General features: G+C 39.7%; 1 protein-coding gene across 2 annotated transcripts in view; it reads right to left on the reverse strand.

Moving 5' to 3' along the window:
* Positions 1–18,026, reverse strand: part of USP13 (ubiquitin specific peptidase 13) — a 53,193-nt gene that overhangs the window by 34,293 nt on the left and 874 nt on the right. Inside the window, exons 2-3 of one of the 2 annotated variants that reach the window (XM_075761495.1) lie at positions 7,957–8,082; positions 3,724–3,784 (exon numbers count right to left, since the gene is read on the reverse strand). In XM_075761495.1, the coding sequence (XP_075617610.1) occupies positions 3,724–3,784; positions 7,957–8,082 (187 nt within the window). The remainder of the gene's footprint in view (positions 1–3,723; positions 3,785–7,956; positions 8,083–18,026) is intronic. The other variant, XM_075761496.1, reaches the window with a different exon arrangement.

Consider the following 18,026-nt stretch of genomic DNA (forward strand, 5'->3'; position numbering starts at 1 on the left):
GGGCTGGTGTGTGTGTGTGTGTGTGTTTGTCTCGTTGGTTTTAGAGAAAGAGAGACAAGGGAGATACTGCGTGCAGCTGTGGTTTGTCTATTCAAAAAGAGAGGTTCACTTCTTATTTATAAACCAAAATAATAGAGAACAAAATATAAAATATCACTCTACTCCTGATGTTCCACTTGATTCCTTCACTGCTGCTGACAACTGAGCTGGCATTTTCAGAGAACAACTCACACCATCTCAGAACTACCTTTCTGAACAGCAACAGCTAATTTAGATCACATCACTGTGGACACAGTTAAAACACATCTCTTGTCGTCTTTGCATTTTTCAACTTTTACTTCATCTATTGTTTAGTCACTCAGTAACACATTAAAAATCACTTTTAGATTTAATCTCTTGGATGATGTTAAATCAACCAGCAAATTCCATTTCCTCATTTCTCAATCCCTTTACAGACCATTTACAATCGCATTAATTCTTCATAATTAGAACACTATGAAGGACTCTGCTGATAACTCCTGGGAGTAACAGGTCCAGGGGAACTCTGCTGGTAACTTTCTACCGTAAGAACTGGGCCTCCAATCCCTTCAATACAAGGATCTTCCCTTTTATTCTACTATCCTTTTTGACCAGGATCTTGTAAGAAAGATCACTGTACACTCTGTTAATTGAATTGCTCTTATTCACATAGTGACTGAATATATAGGGGGACTACTACACAGAGTGCCAGAGTATTCTGGCAGACTCTGAACCATTACTCCACTTTGGAAAATCCACAGTGGTTCTTTTATATTCTGTCGTATTTATACAACTTTCTATCAATTCTGATCCATTCTTTTTCTTCTAGATAGGCTAATATGAAAATTAAATTTAGTGATGATACGTTTTCTGGTCCCATCATATCATTTTTCTTTTCTTTTTTTCCCACAAAACTGCTATCACATTTACCATACTGTTGCTGATTTAAATAAGAGGTTGCATACCAAAGACAACAGTGCAGCTTTTTCTTATCTGAGAGCCTTGTGAAGTTATGGGGAGCTATCATCTTGTCCCATCAATTAATTTCTTTCCATTTTACAGACTGGACCTAAAACTTCTTTGTGCAATAGTTACACATATTGACAAGCACAAAGTATCTTCAAACTTGATAGCCCAGATAACAATGCAGTGAAGATACTACTCCATGCATCATGATGCAGTCTGCTTCAAATATGACCCCAAATCCCCTGAAAGCTTGTACAGTCTGAGCTGAAGTTACCACATCCACACTGCCTAGTAACATTTAAACAATCTAGATTAAAGGCAATTCATACATTTAAATGCACAAAGTTATTATGCTTCCTGATTACATAGAACACTCACAGCCAACACCCTCCAGCCTTCTCCAAAACAAAAACAAAACCTAATGCATGCACACACACACACTTTGCTGTGGATCTTTTAATGTTTAGGGAAAGATAAAGCTTCCAGTTGACTGACTCAACAAGTCTGTGTTTCTATTGCATTTGCTGGATAGCAGCAGCGCTAGAAAGTAATCAGTGAGCATCCAAAAGATGTTTTCCTAATACTAAGGAGATTGATGTAAAGCTATTAAAGATACTAAACCCTTTTCAAAGAGGATTATAAGCAGCAATGTAACAAATGCCCAAACTGGACTGACTTTGTACACAAAGCTTAAATCTCTGGGCCTTCAGGGAATTATTCAGACACCTAGAAACAGAGTGATATTAGAGTTACCCATTGATCATGGTCTATTCTTGTCTGGCAGGGTAAGCCCTAAAGGGCAGGCTACATACGTGGGCTGATAATAGCCAGTTTGGTGCAAACCTCTACAATAGATGCCCAAGGTCAAAATGAGAAAGACAGAACTAAACCAATCTGTTAAAATGAGAAGTACAGCAGCTCCAAACCAATGAGGAAGATGCTGGATTAAGAGAAAGATGCCAAATTTTGCTAACCATCTCTGTTGCTGTCACATGCAAAATTATCAAATCAGCTCACCTCTCTGTGCTTTCATTTCCTCAGCTATGAATAAAGACAGGAATAATTCTTTGTTCTTTTCTTTAAGCATGGCCAAAAATTAATAAAATTTGCTGAGCCAAAGAAGTGGATACAAAGCATTTGTAGGCATGGAAGTACTCTCTCAAGGATCAGAGCAGAGTTTTGATATAATTTTAACTCCCGGCCAGCAAGGGCTGCAAAGAGGACTGCAGCAGAAAACAGACCAGATGAGATGCATTTTTGAAAACGTATTAGATTCCAGAAGTGCTGGATTAAATGGTGATAGTTCTGTGTGCTAAATCTACCCCAGTCAAATTGCACTGCGTTCAGAAATTCACTGGGACCAGAACACTTGGAACCGCTACACCAGATCTATTCAGTGGAAACAAAATGCTCATGTGCAAGGATGGAATTTGAGGACTCCAACATGGCACGTCAGAGATACTATGCCATGTACACTGTGTGCTGGCATATCACAATGACAGGAGCCTCAAGAGGTATGCAGTAAATCAGCAAGAATAAAACTTGACCGTGCTTTTGTACTTCTTGTTTACACTCACATCACTAACACTGTACAACCATTGCTGCATTGCAGCCAGCTTTGTTTCTGAACCAATTATTTTATAAGCATCCAGCGACAAACATTATTTTCAATGTGAACTGACAGTAAATGGCATTTAGACCAGCATCTGTGACTTAACAGTCTCTTCCTACAAAAGAAGTTTCATTACTTTATGACTCATCTTAAGACTTTTTTCTCTCTAAGCTCTCCTTGCAAAACTTACTCCAGACATTAATGGCAACAATTTAATCGATCACAATCTGCAAAGGCCTCTTAGGGACACATTCCACAGATCAAAGCAATTCCAAAGGGAGGCCATGCTATTGTTTCCCCTTAGCCATAAGGGCTGGCAATTGTAAAGGAAACATTTAACCTCTTCATTACCAGAAGAAAAATTCACTATTCACTATTAATACAGAGAAAATAAATAATAGATGAATAAGAGAAATACCACAAGTGGTGGGAGGAGGGAGAATATAGGCATTGCATCAAGTTCTCCTCATCCATATTTATGCAGCCCTCAGGTTTTCTGGGTAACCTGAATCAATGGATATTGGATGAAATGGACACAGTAAGAAAACTGCTTTCCACGAAGCAAGGGGATATAATTGTGGACGTCACAGAATAAGAGTTGGTAAGAGATGCTCATGATATATGTACTGTTCCATTCATTATAGGAGAGACCACAACATCACTTAAGAACATTTACCTGTGGAACAACTTTGGAATGATAACAACGCTTCCTATGATCAGCTGCTGAGCAGAACAGTGCCACACTAAGGCCCTGTTATATCTAAACATGAAGTATTGATAAACATTTTAATAAAAGTGTGCTTTGTGGATATCACAAAGAAAGAGAAGGGACAGAATTAGTCAAAAAGTACCTATCAAACCCTAGGCTGTTTGAGAATAGTTGAGGGCCTACTTTAGATTAAAATGTTTCATGTATACATAAGTATCTCTGAATAGGCACCAAAATTGCTAAGAGTTACTTGTCTAAACCAACTTTAAAAACTAAACCCAAAAGTTTAAAAAATAACTCAACAGAAAAAGAAAACCCACAAGGAACCCCAAAAGCCAGACACAATGGTGGACAGAACCCAAGTACACATGCAGACAGGGCCAGAAAAGGACTGTGTGAAAGCAGCTGTTCACAATACCTAAAAATAGCTTAGCATTCCTCCTTTTTGGTAAAGCTCCACCAGATGCCCCTGGTACCTTCTGGAAAGAGAGAAAGAAACAATTAAAAATCCATCAAGCGAGACAACAGTAAATCAGCAATAACCTCTTACCATCACCATTTCCAACACACACCTATCTGTTCATGGTCCTTCTATTAAATCACAGTCCTTGCTGAACAAGAATGTAAATCCTCTTCATTCACCTCTGACAATGGGATTCAACTCATCATTGCTTACTACCTTCATGGTGTGAGAAAGCCACCATCTGAATCCTTCATACTTTGCTTTATTAGCAATTAAGCAGAGCATGTCTCTTGGTCACAGTGGGTGACTGCTGTTCTAGCAACAAGACAGGGACATCTAGCATCGCTCAGACCTCTCACCACTAGATGCCCAACAGTATTTCTTAATGACTAAAGCTGAATTTGAGAGGGGAAGAAAAAGCTATTAACTGCATAAAAGATTCAATCCTGCATAACCAATTCTAGTATGAGCACTTTGCTGTGATCTATTAGTACAGCTAATTTTCTTCTATCCAGAAAAAAATGCCCTTTCCATCAGGATCCATGCCTGCTTCCATTAAGATCAATCCAAACTGCTTTCTTTAATATGCTTTTCTATGTTTTCTTAATATTAGAGAGTATGGAGGAAACCTGACAACACTCAAGCAGTTGTTTAGGGGGAATTTTATTTTTTAATTTAAACTCCACAGCAGAGGATAATAACTTCCAAGTGACATTCAGTTTCAAGCACTACTTTCCCAGTTCAAAATACCTCAAACCACTTGGGCAAACACTAGTAGCTGAGGAAATGTAAAAGTGAAGGCACTTGCTTCTTAAGCTGTTTGTTAACAGGCACCATTAAATCAAATCAAGTTAAATCAAATAAGCCTCTGTGGCTATAATGCCAACATGATCCATTATGTAGTGTATAACATTAGTGTAACTGGCAAGGTTGTTATATGACTTTTTTTTAAATAATAATATTGGGATACAACAGGTGGAGAGAAACCAGCCAGGAACCTGTCAGCCTAGGGCAAGTTCATGTTTGCCTCTGCTCCTTGGTAGGTGAAAGGGTCACATATTTTGGGTGGTTCCCTTAACCATGTAAATAAAGCTTTGGCCAAAGCAGACTGCTTGAATCATCAGTGAGGTCTTATACATCACAGGAAAGTTTTCCATTCTTAGAAAGAGCAGATGCCAACTAACACTCCTTGACTGCACTTAAGAACAGAACCTATTATCCATATATATGAGTCCTAGGGAAAAGGAGTCATGGTTGCAACTCCAGCATTAAAAAAAAAAAAAAAAAAAATCCTCAATGAAGTGAAAATAACAAGCAGAACTTTTTTTTTTCTTTAATACTACTGAAAAGCAGAAAGAAAGTAGCCAAGAATCCAAATCTATTTTTAAAAAGCAGCAGCAAGATACAATATAACCCAATTACAAATATATTATGAATAAATTACACATACTCCCAGGATTATAGCTTCAGAACTAAAAAAATAAAAAAATGTTGTTTCCAGTATTAGGAAGCTCCAATTGAATTCTGATGTCACCAAGTGGGATGTTGTGAAAGTCATTAAGACTAGAGATTTCAAAGAGGAAGAAATCACATGGAGTGTTTATCACTGCCAGCCTGACATCAGATATATTCAGCAGTTTGGAAAAATCAAGCTGAAATATTTAAACTGGAATTGCAGATGCTCAATACTCCTGAAAACCCCTAGAACCTGACAGTTTTTTACCTTGTTTCTCCACCTGTCAGAAATCACTGAAAACACTCCCCATTCACAAAAGAACTTTGGCTTCTAACAGATGTGACACACCCAGCAAATGGGAGTCCACACAATGTGTCAGTAGTGGCATTAAATTACACCTGTGATGCTTCTCATACAAGGTAAGAATGTAGCCTATTCTCCATTCCCCTTAACTGCACCATTGCCACATTTTTTATAACAGGGCCATCACTGAATAATATCCAGGAACTCATCACTGTAGGAAACTTCATGCTTCTCTGACCGGTGTTTTCAACAGGGCTGAGGTATCACCAAGCTAAAGCTCTGCCTGGGACTGAATACTACCCAGACAGTTGTATACAACAGTCATACACTACAGAATTTTTAAATCAGCCACTTTCCTGAAGAGTGAAACTCAGGGAAAAAGAAAAAAAAAAATCAATTTTCTTGATATAGCTAAGAATTTTACCAGAGGGTGCTCCAGAACTTGCACTTGCACACATTGCTGATGATTCAGCAGATGCCTCTGGTGCTGATCTGCCACTGGCAGATACTTTAGCTCTACTTAGGCCAATAGGCTGAAGATCTGACCCTTATTTTCCTAATTGAATTGTGACATGATAGAACTCATGCTTAAACCAAACACTTTTGGAAGCAAGCAGGGATTTCTGCAGCAATGCAGTGCATTCTGCAAGGATGATGCCAAGGAAACCACAGGCAAGAATAGCAGCCTCACTAAAAGAATCTTAAGACAGCATATCCAACGCCTTTGGCTTTACCCTATCCCATGCCACCAAAAGCTTGGCTTAAAAAACCAAAACCACAATGCAGCATGTGCCAGACACTTCATAAAACTGCTCCAGTGAAGGCCTGATGTTTCACATCACTCAAAAGAAAACACTGATAGCACATAAGAAGCAAACAGTCACGGTAAACAAAATCCACAGCCAACGTATGAGGAATCCTATCTATGAACCATGTTAGATGACACAATATTCACCTGTACTGTATGATCAAACGCTGTTTTCTACCACATGACCTAGTGTACCGGTGCGTAACCACCTTCAAACACAGATGCCAGGCTCCTCTGCTACATCATGATTCACAAGGAGAAAAATAGGAACTACTGAGCCAGTTCAATTGAAGGTGTACATGACACTGAACAACAGTTGGTATATTTCTATCTCCCTTTTGGAGTTCTTCAGCCTAATCTTAACTGAGGAAAGGAATTTTTGAGGCCTTATTTTAACCCCAGTTTACCTTAATATTGAAAATTCCCAGGTCATATGCTGGAAGAAAGTTATGCACAAGGAAAGCTGACAGGATTTCTGCCCACCTGTCTCTAGTCCTAGATATCATCTTTCAAGAGTGTTAAATTCACTCAGAAGAACTGTTGCTAAAACTAGATTAGGATCTCCAAAAACTGTTAACAGTGTGAAAGAAAATGTTGCTATCACCCTTCCAAGGAAAGACAATTCTAAAGTATAACAAACATCATTAACAATCTCAACCTGGGAGACATGCAAACCACCTCACTATAATTCTGATAGAACATGAATAGTCATCTACTGGAAATAAAATAAGTGGTCAGGGCACTTTACATAACTCGGGGCCTTCATCAGCTTCTCATTGCTGTAGAATGAGAAACATGAAGTATTCTATCCCACTCCAAGCAGCTATTTTGGGCCCTCTAACTTGCCAAAAGAGACAGAGCTTACAGGAGAGTGAGCTATAAGCAAACCCAGTGCCTTCCATATAGCTCAGGTCAGAAGACATTAACAGTCCTTTAAAGATCCAGACAAACCACAGACAAACAGATGTTATGAAGCACAGGTTATAAATGACTGTTGATATGCAGTGATATTACGGAAGAACAGTGAACATGAAGTTTGTATGTATACATCCATGTGTGGGGAAGTGTAAGACTGAATGAAGGCTGTGTGTGGCTCTAGAATCCAATTAATGTAAGCTAAGCTTTAGTTCCCAGTCTGGGTCAGGATTAAGGCTCATGATTTAATTGTACAGAAATCTTAGGATGAAAGGAAGTCCTGTCACACTGAGATGAAACTTCCTATAAAAACAATTGTCAGAAGCTTCAAGCCAAATCTGAGCCAAACCCAGTAATTCTACACTTCAAAGGCAGGTTTCAGAAAAGTGTTTAGTTACCTATGGTATGCATGTAATATGCAGACAATATGTATGTGATATGCAGAAGCGTGTAGTAAAAAGGATCAGTGGAAGTCAGGCAACAAGATACCTTTAAGATCTGACTCTTTAGGGCTTTTGCTTCATCTCAGAACTGAAGGTATAGTATTGGTTGGGACCCATGCACCTGAATTTGGTATCCAGCCCCAAATCTGAACATGTTTGTTTCTGTCATTCAAGATTTGGTCTATGTCTGAAATGCATTACCAAACAAGCATAAGATACCCAAGAACTGCTGGGGTAGTTAGTTGGGAAGCCACAAGTCTCACCTCTATCACATGTCGTTTCAGATGCAAATATACACATTGTCCTGTTTTCCGGTAATGCCTTTCAATGTGTTCCCTTCCAAATCCCAGAAATGTGTTCATACACACATAGACACCTCCTTCTGAATCCTAAAAGGAATGACACAAATAGTTACAGCACAGAAGGAACTGAACAGGACAGAAAGGACTCAGCAAGTAGAAAAACCAAAAAGAATTGCAAACCCTTTCTGTTACCAGGCAAGCACTTAAAACATCACTTTCATAGCACATCATGGTGTTTACATTATCAGTCCTCTAAGAAACTTCCATGTCATATCACAGCTATAAAACCTCATTGCAATGGATTACTTTACATCTACAGGTTAGTGAGTGTCCAAATTGGAGATCTAGAAGCTAGTCTTGAAAAATTCTGCTCGAGTGCCAAATCCACTGTTGATCACAATCTTGTGCAAGAAAAAATCTCAAGTGATCTTACAGGTCTTAGAACTGGCTAATAAGAAAACTGGCAACTGTTTTGTGAACATTCTTCAGTATCTATCAGGGATTCTCTCTATTCATGCAATTAGAGTGCTTGGAGACAAGGGCACTACAAAAGAAATACAAAGATACATATTCCTGGTACTGATCACAAATGCTGACATTTCGGTAACATAATTGGGCAGGAGTCCCATCACTTTTTGCTTTCCCAAAAGCTGGGTGTTGATGCTGGCTGTTATCAGGGTCTTGCTCTATTTTAACACTGCTCCTAGATCTCTCCTACATCATTCAGACTGCCAGGAGAACTTTCAGTCATATGGCTCATTGGTGTTGGATCAATTTTTTAAGCCCTCTCTAGCATGTATTGTTTTGAATAGGTGGTGCATAACAAAGATTGAGCCTTTCAGAAGTACTATGACCTTGCTTCTATTGTGAATGTGTTTGTGCTATTGAACAGTACAGAACATCTCATCTTAAATTCCCCAAGGAACTCATCCATAGGCACCTTAGAAAGAAATAATTAAAAAAAAAAGTCATTATCTCCAGAAACAAGTCACATTAGGCACATACATGCGCATAATCATGTATTGAGAATCGCTACAGCAACAATTGTTTTGACAGGATACCACCTGACAGGGCCACACCCGAAACATATTCAATACAGAAAACCAAGTAGCTCTCTCCTGTCTCTTCAAGACTCTGCCAGGCAGGAACCTCCGCTCTACCTCTGAGCCCAGACAGAATCCCCTCTCAGAACTAGCACAAATCTGCCCATCCTGCCATGCCAGCCATGGCATGAGTTAGGGTCTCTCCAGTTCTGTGGACTGGAACAAGTAGCAGAGGGCAAGTCAGACAGAGATCACAGCTGATCTCCGATACTTTCCTAACCAGCACCAGGTTAATATACCTTATTCTCTTCCAGAAAAGGAAGCCGAAGGGCTAATAGCGTTGAGCAGTTGTTGCTCATTTGATACCTGGCACAGACCAGCTAGGGCCTGACAAGTCTCTCCCCTCCCACCACTGCCCCACAACCAGGTTTGACTGTGCCACTCTAAACCCCTTTAATTCTCCCCAGCCCATTTCAAAGATTGGCACTGAGTATTTCTGTAGGACTTGAAGGAATCTATACTTCCAGCTTACCTACGACCCTCATCCACACCTATATGCTACTCTTCCAAACGTGCTCATTTTTAGTAATATAACTAAAGCTGGAACTGAAGAACTGCCTCAAACACCAATAAATACTGGTACTTCCACAGCAGCCAGCAGAGTCATGGAGCTGAAGAACAGAACTCTAAAAGAGACCAGAGAATGCTGTTTTACCCCAAGACTTTAGAAAATATCCATATCTCTCACTTTTCTTAATGAGAACCAACACATACAAGCTTCAGCTTTTCAGATTTAGCTGAAAGATGAACATGTAATGAACTACACAGCTGTAGCTTTAACTACCTCAAAAGGACAGAAAATTGCATTACATATTCCAGGGTTCAAATACCTAGTGTGAAGCAAGGGTTTAGACTATCTGCCATTCACACTTAACATATACCATGAAGTCATTCCTTCAGCATCTAGATATCAAAATGATTGTCTCTGCAGAGTAAACTATTTAGCCATCTCATTTCTGAACCACATAACCCCTATCCAAGATTCTATTAAAAAAAAAAAAAGCCAACACACAGCTCCTTTGAATATGAAATATTCACAGCCTTGAGAACAGGGCTGATATCTACAATTGAGCTCAAAAGTAATAAAGTGGTTAAAAGAAAACTCCACGAGGTATTAAAAAATATTCATAAGATACAATTGTATTTAAAATGTATTGCATTTATTTTAATTTCCACTAGTCTTTCCCAGATTTATCTACTTTAGGATCCCTTGTACCTTTGCTGTCTGCTCTTATATCCTGTATTCCAAATCCTTTTGCATTATCTCCTGTGAGAAAGTCGTAAACGTGTCCTCTACAAGAGAATTCTATAGGTACCCAGCCTAAATAAAAATACATAGTGTTGTCACTCTAGGGTCTCAGAAACTTTGTTTATAATTCTGTTTTCTTGGAGACCATTTTCTTTTTCTGGAGGGAATCCAAGAGACCACTGAACAGTTTCTAATAAGCAGCCAATGACAACAATCTGACACTTTCAGTATATGAGCTAAATGTGGCATCTGAGTAAGTTGGTTGTGGTTACTAACAAAACAGTTATTTCTTCCAGAGAACACAGGCAGACTATTCCCTCACACAACTTAGAAGTGGACAGACTGTTCAAAAGCCTAAAAGGTCACAGCAAAACAGGGGCACGTGTGAAAAAGCCACCTTTGCAAAAGGCTGTATAAAGGATTAGGCCCCTGTTTGGTGCTCAAAGAACACACTCAACTGTGATCTAAGACAGGCTTTGTGCTGGTGATCTTAACCCTACTGAGCACACAACCAGTTCTGGAAGGGATGATATTTTGCATAGGCACGTAGGTCTTTGTAATCAATATTCATTTTAGACATGTGTAAAAGTTTAGATATGTTACATTCCTCCAGCATAAAGTACAGAAGACACTATTTTACACCAGAAAAATACAGCTTGTCCTGAGAGACAAAAATAGGAATTTTAGCAGCCAGTTTCCCCTCCTCACACTAGCCTCAGCATGTAGTGGGCACATAGTGGGAAGTTTAGGTTAAAGTAATATAGAAACATTGTCTTCCTTACTCCAATCTAAAGACATTGTTTATGGGGGCAGAAGCTCGTACTTGCTGCTCTGCCCTTGATTGCTACCCAGAAGGCCACTCGAGAGTACACTAGTCTTCCTGTGCTCTGAACAGAAGGAAAAGTGATTGCTCTTCACTGTATTTCTTCCTGTACTTTGCTGCTAAGATGGTCACAGTATGGCAGGAGCTTTATTGATAGAGGGAGACACACTGTCCACACCAGGGAGAAAAGTACAAAAAAAAAAAAAAAAAAGCTCTTCTTACTTATTTAGACAACAATCCACGCTTTGCAGAGGTAGGATGAGAAAGGAAAGGGGCATGGAATCCACAATGAAAGAGAAGTAAAACGCACCAGAGTTACTCCCTCTCAGGCCTGAAAAACAGAGCAAGTAAGCTGATGGATGAGAAGTCTGGCAAACACAAACGCAAGTCCACAAGGAAACAGAGAGAGATCACCACCTCACTTCACACATGCTCATGGCACCAGACACTAATGGCTTTCAAATGCTACTAGTCTGATCAGGATTTGAACTAATGACCCGTATCTCATTACCAAACCCCCTCATTTAGACCCTCAGGGAAATCTAGGGTTTAGCAATTTCAAATCCTGAGGTGGCTCAGACAATAGTGCATTTATAAAAATACAATTGCTGTGGTGACCTATGAACACGGCAAACAATTACAGACTTGGGTACAGTGTCTACTGTACAGGTGTTTGCTTTAGATCCACTAGAACAATGGTAAAACTTGCTAATACAGGTATCAGAGAAGAGACTACAAAATGGAACCTCGAGTCTTCACAAGTCTCCATAAAGAATGAAAAGTTTGTTCATCCTATCACATATAAAGTTAAAAGTGCCAGTTACGACAGAGGGTCACTGGCTCCTCTGTACCTTCTGCCTTGGTTTCCATGAGAGTGTTTCCCTAAAAAAAACATGATCATATAGAACCGTTACAGGCTCTATTCAGAATGTCTGTTCATCAGGAATCACCATAATTAATCTGGCTGTGGTCACAAGACTCCTGTTGTATAACTACAATCCAATCTTTAATATATTTGGGAAAGTTACAGGAACATCCCTAACATACACATATCACATTGAATCCCACAATAGTGTGGCTAAGTGACAGATATTTTCTTTCAGGACGGGCTTAAAAAGAATAACATAAGTTTCAGCACTTAATATTCATTTCAACAATACATAATAGTTTACAATGAGGAATAAGAAGAAAGCCTGTCTCTCTGTCATGCACCGGTACTACTTCCATTGAAACAAGAAAAACAAACAAACAACAAAACACCAAAACCAAACAACAGCCAACCAACCAAACACAATAGCACATAGACATGGCTCCAGCAAAACAAGTTTCCACTGCAATAAATATTGTAACTTTGGGGGAGAACAACCCAAAAAAATGTATGCCGAAGACCAGGAATATTCTAGTCACATTCAGAAGGAACATGGGCTACCAACAGTGGCGTAATTATGCCTTTTAGACAACTGTCCTCTGTCACCCGAAGACGACAAGAAAGCAATGGTGACAAAAGGAAAGCAGAGAAGGAATAATAAAAGGGTAAAATTGAGCATCTGATAGGAGGAGAGGGGGAACCAACAGAGTCAGAAAAAGGAACTGACACATACGTACACAAGCATTGATGTGAAAATATATACAAGCAGTGAAGAGGAGCCATGTACTACTGAAACTGGTGAAAGACACGAGAGATGGGGAAAAATAGAGCTGGGTCAGGCAGAGAAAGAAAGGACAGGATCAGGCAGTAGGAAATAAGGAACAGGGCTTCTAATAACTGGACTGTTAGATTCAAGTGCAAAAGAAATCCTTCCCTTAAAAAAAAACCCAACAAAAACCAAAAGACCAAAAACAAAGAAAGAGAGAAACAAATATCAAAGATACTATTTACTATTTTATCACACTTTGTGACAGCAACATGCAAAATATTGAACAGCTTGAAGAAAGTACATGTCACTGAAATAAAAAAAATCTATCAGGACTCTGGGGTTCTGATGTTATATGGACAACCAGATAAAGTTATAACAGCAAATACATTACAGTTTTGAATGGTTTAAAGTCCTCCATGTTCTGGGTTAAATGCTAACTACTAGGGATGGCACTGAATATTTCCCTGTGAGCAGATTATTTCACAATAGCTTAACAATGATGTCTGGTAGCCTCGCTATAGCTTGTAGATGGCACGTGGACAAAGCCAATTCAGTACAGCACTACAACATTTCCTGGGAAGAAAAAAAGCTGTGTGGGCCAGTCAGACACTGAAAAGAAACCAAACCACCATTCCAAGAGGTGGATCGACTGCTCACTCATGTGCATAAGTCATAGGTGGACTCCAGAGCAGGGCATACATAATTCCAAAGCATTACCTTGTACAAGTCACATTCACAGACAGGGTCAAGGCTTCACGATAAGTGAGCAGATACAATGGCAATACTAACATTAGGTCATGAGTACTTTTAACCTGCAACCAGGAATGCAGAACTTCCATCCATCAGTCAACACTGTTTGGGGTCAGATTATCCAGGTGCAGATTGCCAGGCCACTGACAGAGATGGATCAATCTATCACGGCTTACTTCCTAGTTCAAAACCCGTACCACAGGTACTCAAGCAGTACCACCTGTGCTGCTTCCAAGGCAGCTGAGATTCAGAGACAGCCTGATGATTTTTGCTTTGTGCAAGAGCCCTAGCTGTTGGTCACAAAGCCAGTGCTGTGCTTCCAGGACAGAAAATCTGGGGAGAAGAGTTGAGAGGAAACCTCATGTTGCCATAACAATTCAGCAGAACTCCATGGCTGTATGTTCATCTGGATCTCTGGATTTATCCTCTAGCACTCCAGGTACCTTATAAGCAAAGTCTCTCTGCTACCCGAAATATCATCACTCTGGATAACAAGATAACTAAAGTTTGGTCAGTCACAGATGTAGAGGGAAAGGCTAGTAAGATCCAAATGTAGATCAGACCCACAGATATGCACAATGCACATACACACTGCTTGTTCTCCAAAGTTTCATAGTTAATTCTCATTTGTGAGCCACTTCAGGCACAGCCCTTACTGATTTTACCATTCTCCACCTTTGGAAGACCACTTAGTTAACCTTAGTGTCCTGGTGCACTCCCAGCCAGCAAAACACTCGCCCATGGGACAGCTTTGGTATCTCCCTGTGATGCAACAGTACAACACTCTTCTGATTTTTCAGGTGATCACCCACCACCAAGCAATTCACTGCCTCAATAACTTGCAGGTCATTCTGCAGCAAGGCCAAAGTCTTTTTTCTGGAGTATTCAATTTGTCTTGGTGTATTCAGTCCTCTTACTGTTTCCTCACTGCTGCTCCTGTCCCATCAACAGAAACAAGATATCACAGCCTACCCCTGCCAGACATTGGCCCCAGTGACTTTCTCATTTTCTTCAAGGAATATTGACCAAAGGAACAGCCAGCTATGAGGTGCTTATTTCTAGACAGTTTTATGCAGCATGGTTGCCGATATCCATTACTCCAAACTCTCAAGGATTTCAGTCTCAACTGTACTATCTAATAAACAGACGAGCATCAGCACAGTTTAGTCTTTTGGAATCATCCTAACATAACCATTACAGAGTCCCCAAGCCACAAAAATGAAGTCAGCAAGATTCACAAAGGAAGCTGTTGTCAGCAGCAAGGTTTTCCAGCAGAGTGAAGCCAAGCTTTAAGCTGCTCAAACAAACACAGTCCTGCAATCTACAGAACCAGACTGCTTGGTCCTGTCGCTGTGTTGGACTCATGCCCTGTGCTGTAGTTGTAACCAATGCCCTTAGCAGGAAAGGCTTTGGGGCACATCCATAACCTGCACATAAGCCTTTCCTATACTCCAGTTGGTATCCCTTTTCTAGCACTTGCCTCTCCCTCAGATGCATCTGGTCTAAAATGATCAGAGGTCTTTGAGACAAGGATCCCATTAAAAGGTGGAATTTCCAGCTGAGTATTATACTTCTGTATAAACAATAAGATAACAAAAGATTACATAAATGCAACCTTTTTGCCTCCTGCATTCTACTGAACACAAAGTCAAGTTCATCCACCATAAGAGGAAGACAGGCCACAGTGGACAAAAAAAGGAGAGAAGAAATCTGCATTGCAGGGCACAGATACAGAAAAACAGTCATCAGGAGGTACTGCATGTCAGATCTGAAAAATGAGAGGTGCAGGATTTCATGTGTTAATTTGCAGGGAAGCATCCAGAGATGCCGACTATTGCCACTGGGCCAGTCACTAGAGGGAGCGATACTCAACATGAGGCCTCGCTTGTGCCTTGTAGGCAGCCGTCCTTTCCTTCCCAATTCCCGTATAAAGAATCAGTGGCTAACTGCAGTAGGAGCCCTCATCAGGGAAATACAGGTTTTCTAGAACCCACCAAAAAATCCTAGAAAAGTCATTAAAAATTAAGTCATAAAAAGGCATATTTTCTAATCTTATGAGACAAGCAAACTAAAAAGTGCCACTAGGGCTCTTAAGTGCACAGAAATTTTCCTCCTGTTTCTGTCAAATTTCCTGGAAACTAGCCCTAGTATGTTCTGTTAGAAATAGGCCAAATCTAAGGACATGAATTTCTCATCTGTTTAGCGGTCTAACAATACTACCTTTCTGACAAGATCATCATGCTACAGTTAATCCATGTGGAAAAAATACACTGAATATCCACCTGTACCTCTCCTACATTCACACTTCTGAAATCTCTCAACTAATGACTCTCTTTGTAGCACAAAGGCACCATTGTTCTCAGATCTTCACCCAGGGAAGTAAGATTTAAAACTCATGGAAAGGGAACAGTAAGTCAATCAATTTTTAGAGCAATCTGTGTTCCTGATTCCTCACCTCCCCCATCAAAAATGATAATCTGGAATTTTACAATGGATAATGAAACAAAGAGCATGTTTTTTTAACATTGATCATTTGCTTTAATACTATACAAAACAAACCACCTGTGTATCTTCTTTCAAAAAGAGGCAGGCAGCTCAATAGGAAGAGGCTCACTTAGGTTATACATAGCTAACCTGAGAAAATAAGTCACTAGACCAACCTAATACAAAGCATACAGAGATAAACATCTCCCTTTAGCCAAGGCAACAACCTGTCTGTATCCTTTCACTTTCCTTCTGGATGAAAAAGCACAGCTTTGCTATTTTCAATTTGTAAATGGCAGTGTTTTACCCAAGAAAACACACATTTGCCCTTTAGAATCATCATCCAAGCATCTGTTAGATTATATGGGAATAAAACATAAAATCTGAGACAAGTCTTTTGTCTAGCAAAGCTGAGGAGTGGTATGGGCTGAAAAGCCCTGGAAAACAATAGAAACTGAGACTTTTTTTAATGGTACTGCATAGGTTCAGCCAAGCCTTCTGCCCAGCGAACACCTATAACACAATTTAAACAAAAAGCTTTAACAGAGGGCAACATTTTCCAAAATCTGAAATCCCTTCCCAATAAAGTCAAAAGGATGAATTTTTTTTTTTTTTGGGGGGGGGGGGGGGGGGGAGAATCACACATGGTGATTTCAATTCTTTTTACTACTTTTATACATAGTTTCTCTTAAGTTTTACTCAAATATTTTATGTTTTGTTCAAACACAGTGTTTTACCAAACACAGCTTTTGCTGTGTTTACTTGAGACTTGTTGGGGTGATGGTAATTGGTTGGTTTTTAATTTGTAGCAGTATTTAATAACCCTTCCTACTGCTTAACAGAAACTTTTTATAAACCATAATGCTGAAGAAGACTGAAAGTGTTGCTAGAAATATCAACCATGTGTTCACCCAAGCAGAAATTTGAAGGAAAAATCGCAATACATTGATTTCTCCCCCCAAAAAAACCCAACCCCAACCTTATTAAGTATATAATGCAATTAGCGCCTCCGCAGTAGAGTCTGATTTGGCAGTTTTAATCAGACCGCCTTCCAGTACAGTCAGGACTGCTGGGTGACACTTGAGATCTGAAGAGTGCGGGTAAAAATAACCTCTGTTCAACAAGACATGATGAACACCAGACAGCTGAGTCACCTTTAAAACCAATTCTGATTTTCTGTATTAGAAGGAATTATCAAAGGGTGAGGGATAAAGGATTCAAAAAAATCTGTCTGAAACGTATCTTTCATTGAATATTCCGTAATATAAACCCTGAGCTTCCTTTTGATTGCTGCCATTGACTTTAACATCAATATACAGTGCTCAATCACCTCTGGGAAACCTCAGATTCATGTAGAGAAGCAACTGTTAATAAAATTGCAGCTCCATTTAAAAAAATGTAATTTCTAAGCACCCATTTCTTACATAGCATTGACTGTTACTATCTATGAAGGCTTCCAAGTATTATCAGCAAAGTTAAAAATGAGTTAGGCCCCAAATCTGCCACTGAACACATGCAGCCTGTGGATGTTTTGCAAGACAGCTATAACACCACAGAAAGTTTACTGTACATTAAACATTGATTTAACAGCAAACTACACAAGCTAGTGGGGAAATACTACAAGTTCGCTGAAGTCCAGTGATGTAACTGAAACATAGGCTTTCGCACTGATTTTCAGGTTGAGCCTTTACTTTGGAAGCTTTCTCTGAAGATTTTAAAAAGGAAAATGAACACAGAGATAGTAGGAAAGCAAAACGACTGGCACCTGCTAGCCAAAATACACACACAAGAATGCCAGCTACTGCCCCTTTTTACTACCTGAGTGTGAAAGTAAAAACAAGGGCTCCCGGCGGGTGCGGGCACCTTGGACGACCAGAACCCGTTTCCCAGCAGACAGGAAAGTTTCCCCAAAACCACAAAATCCCCACGTCTAAGCAATCACCTCAGACCGCCTTAAGCAGAAAAATAAATAAACGAACGAACAC

Source organism: Balearica regulorum, chromosome 9 (genome assembly GCF_011004875.1).
Source record: "Balearica regulorum gibbericeps isolate bBalReg1 chromosome 9, bBalReg1.pri, whole genome shotgun sequence".
Taxonomy (NCBI): domain Eukaryota; kingdom Metazoa; phylum Chordata; class Aves; order Gruiformes; family Gruidae; genus Balearica; species Balearica regulorum.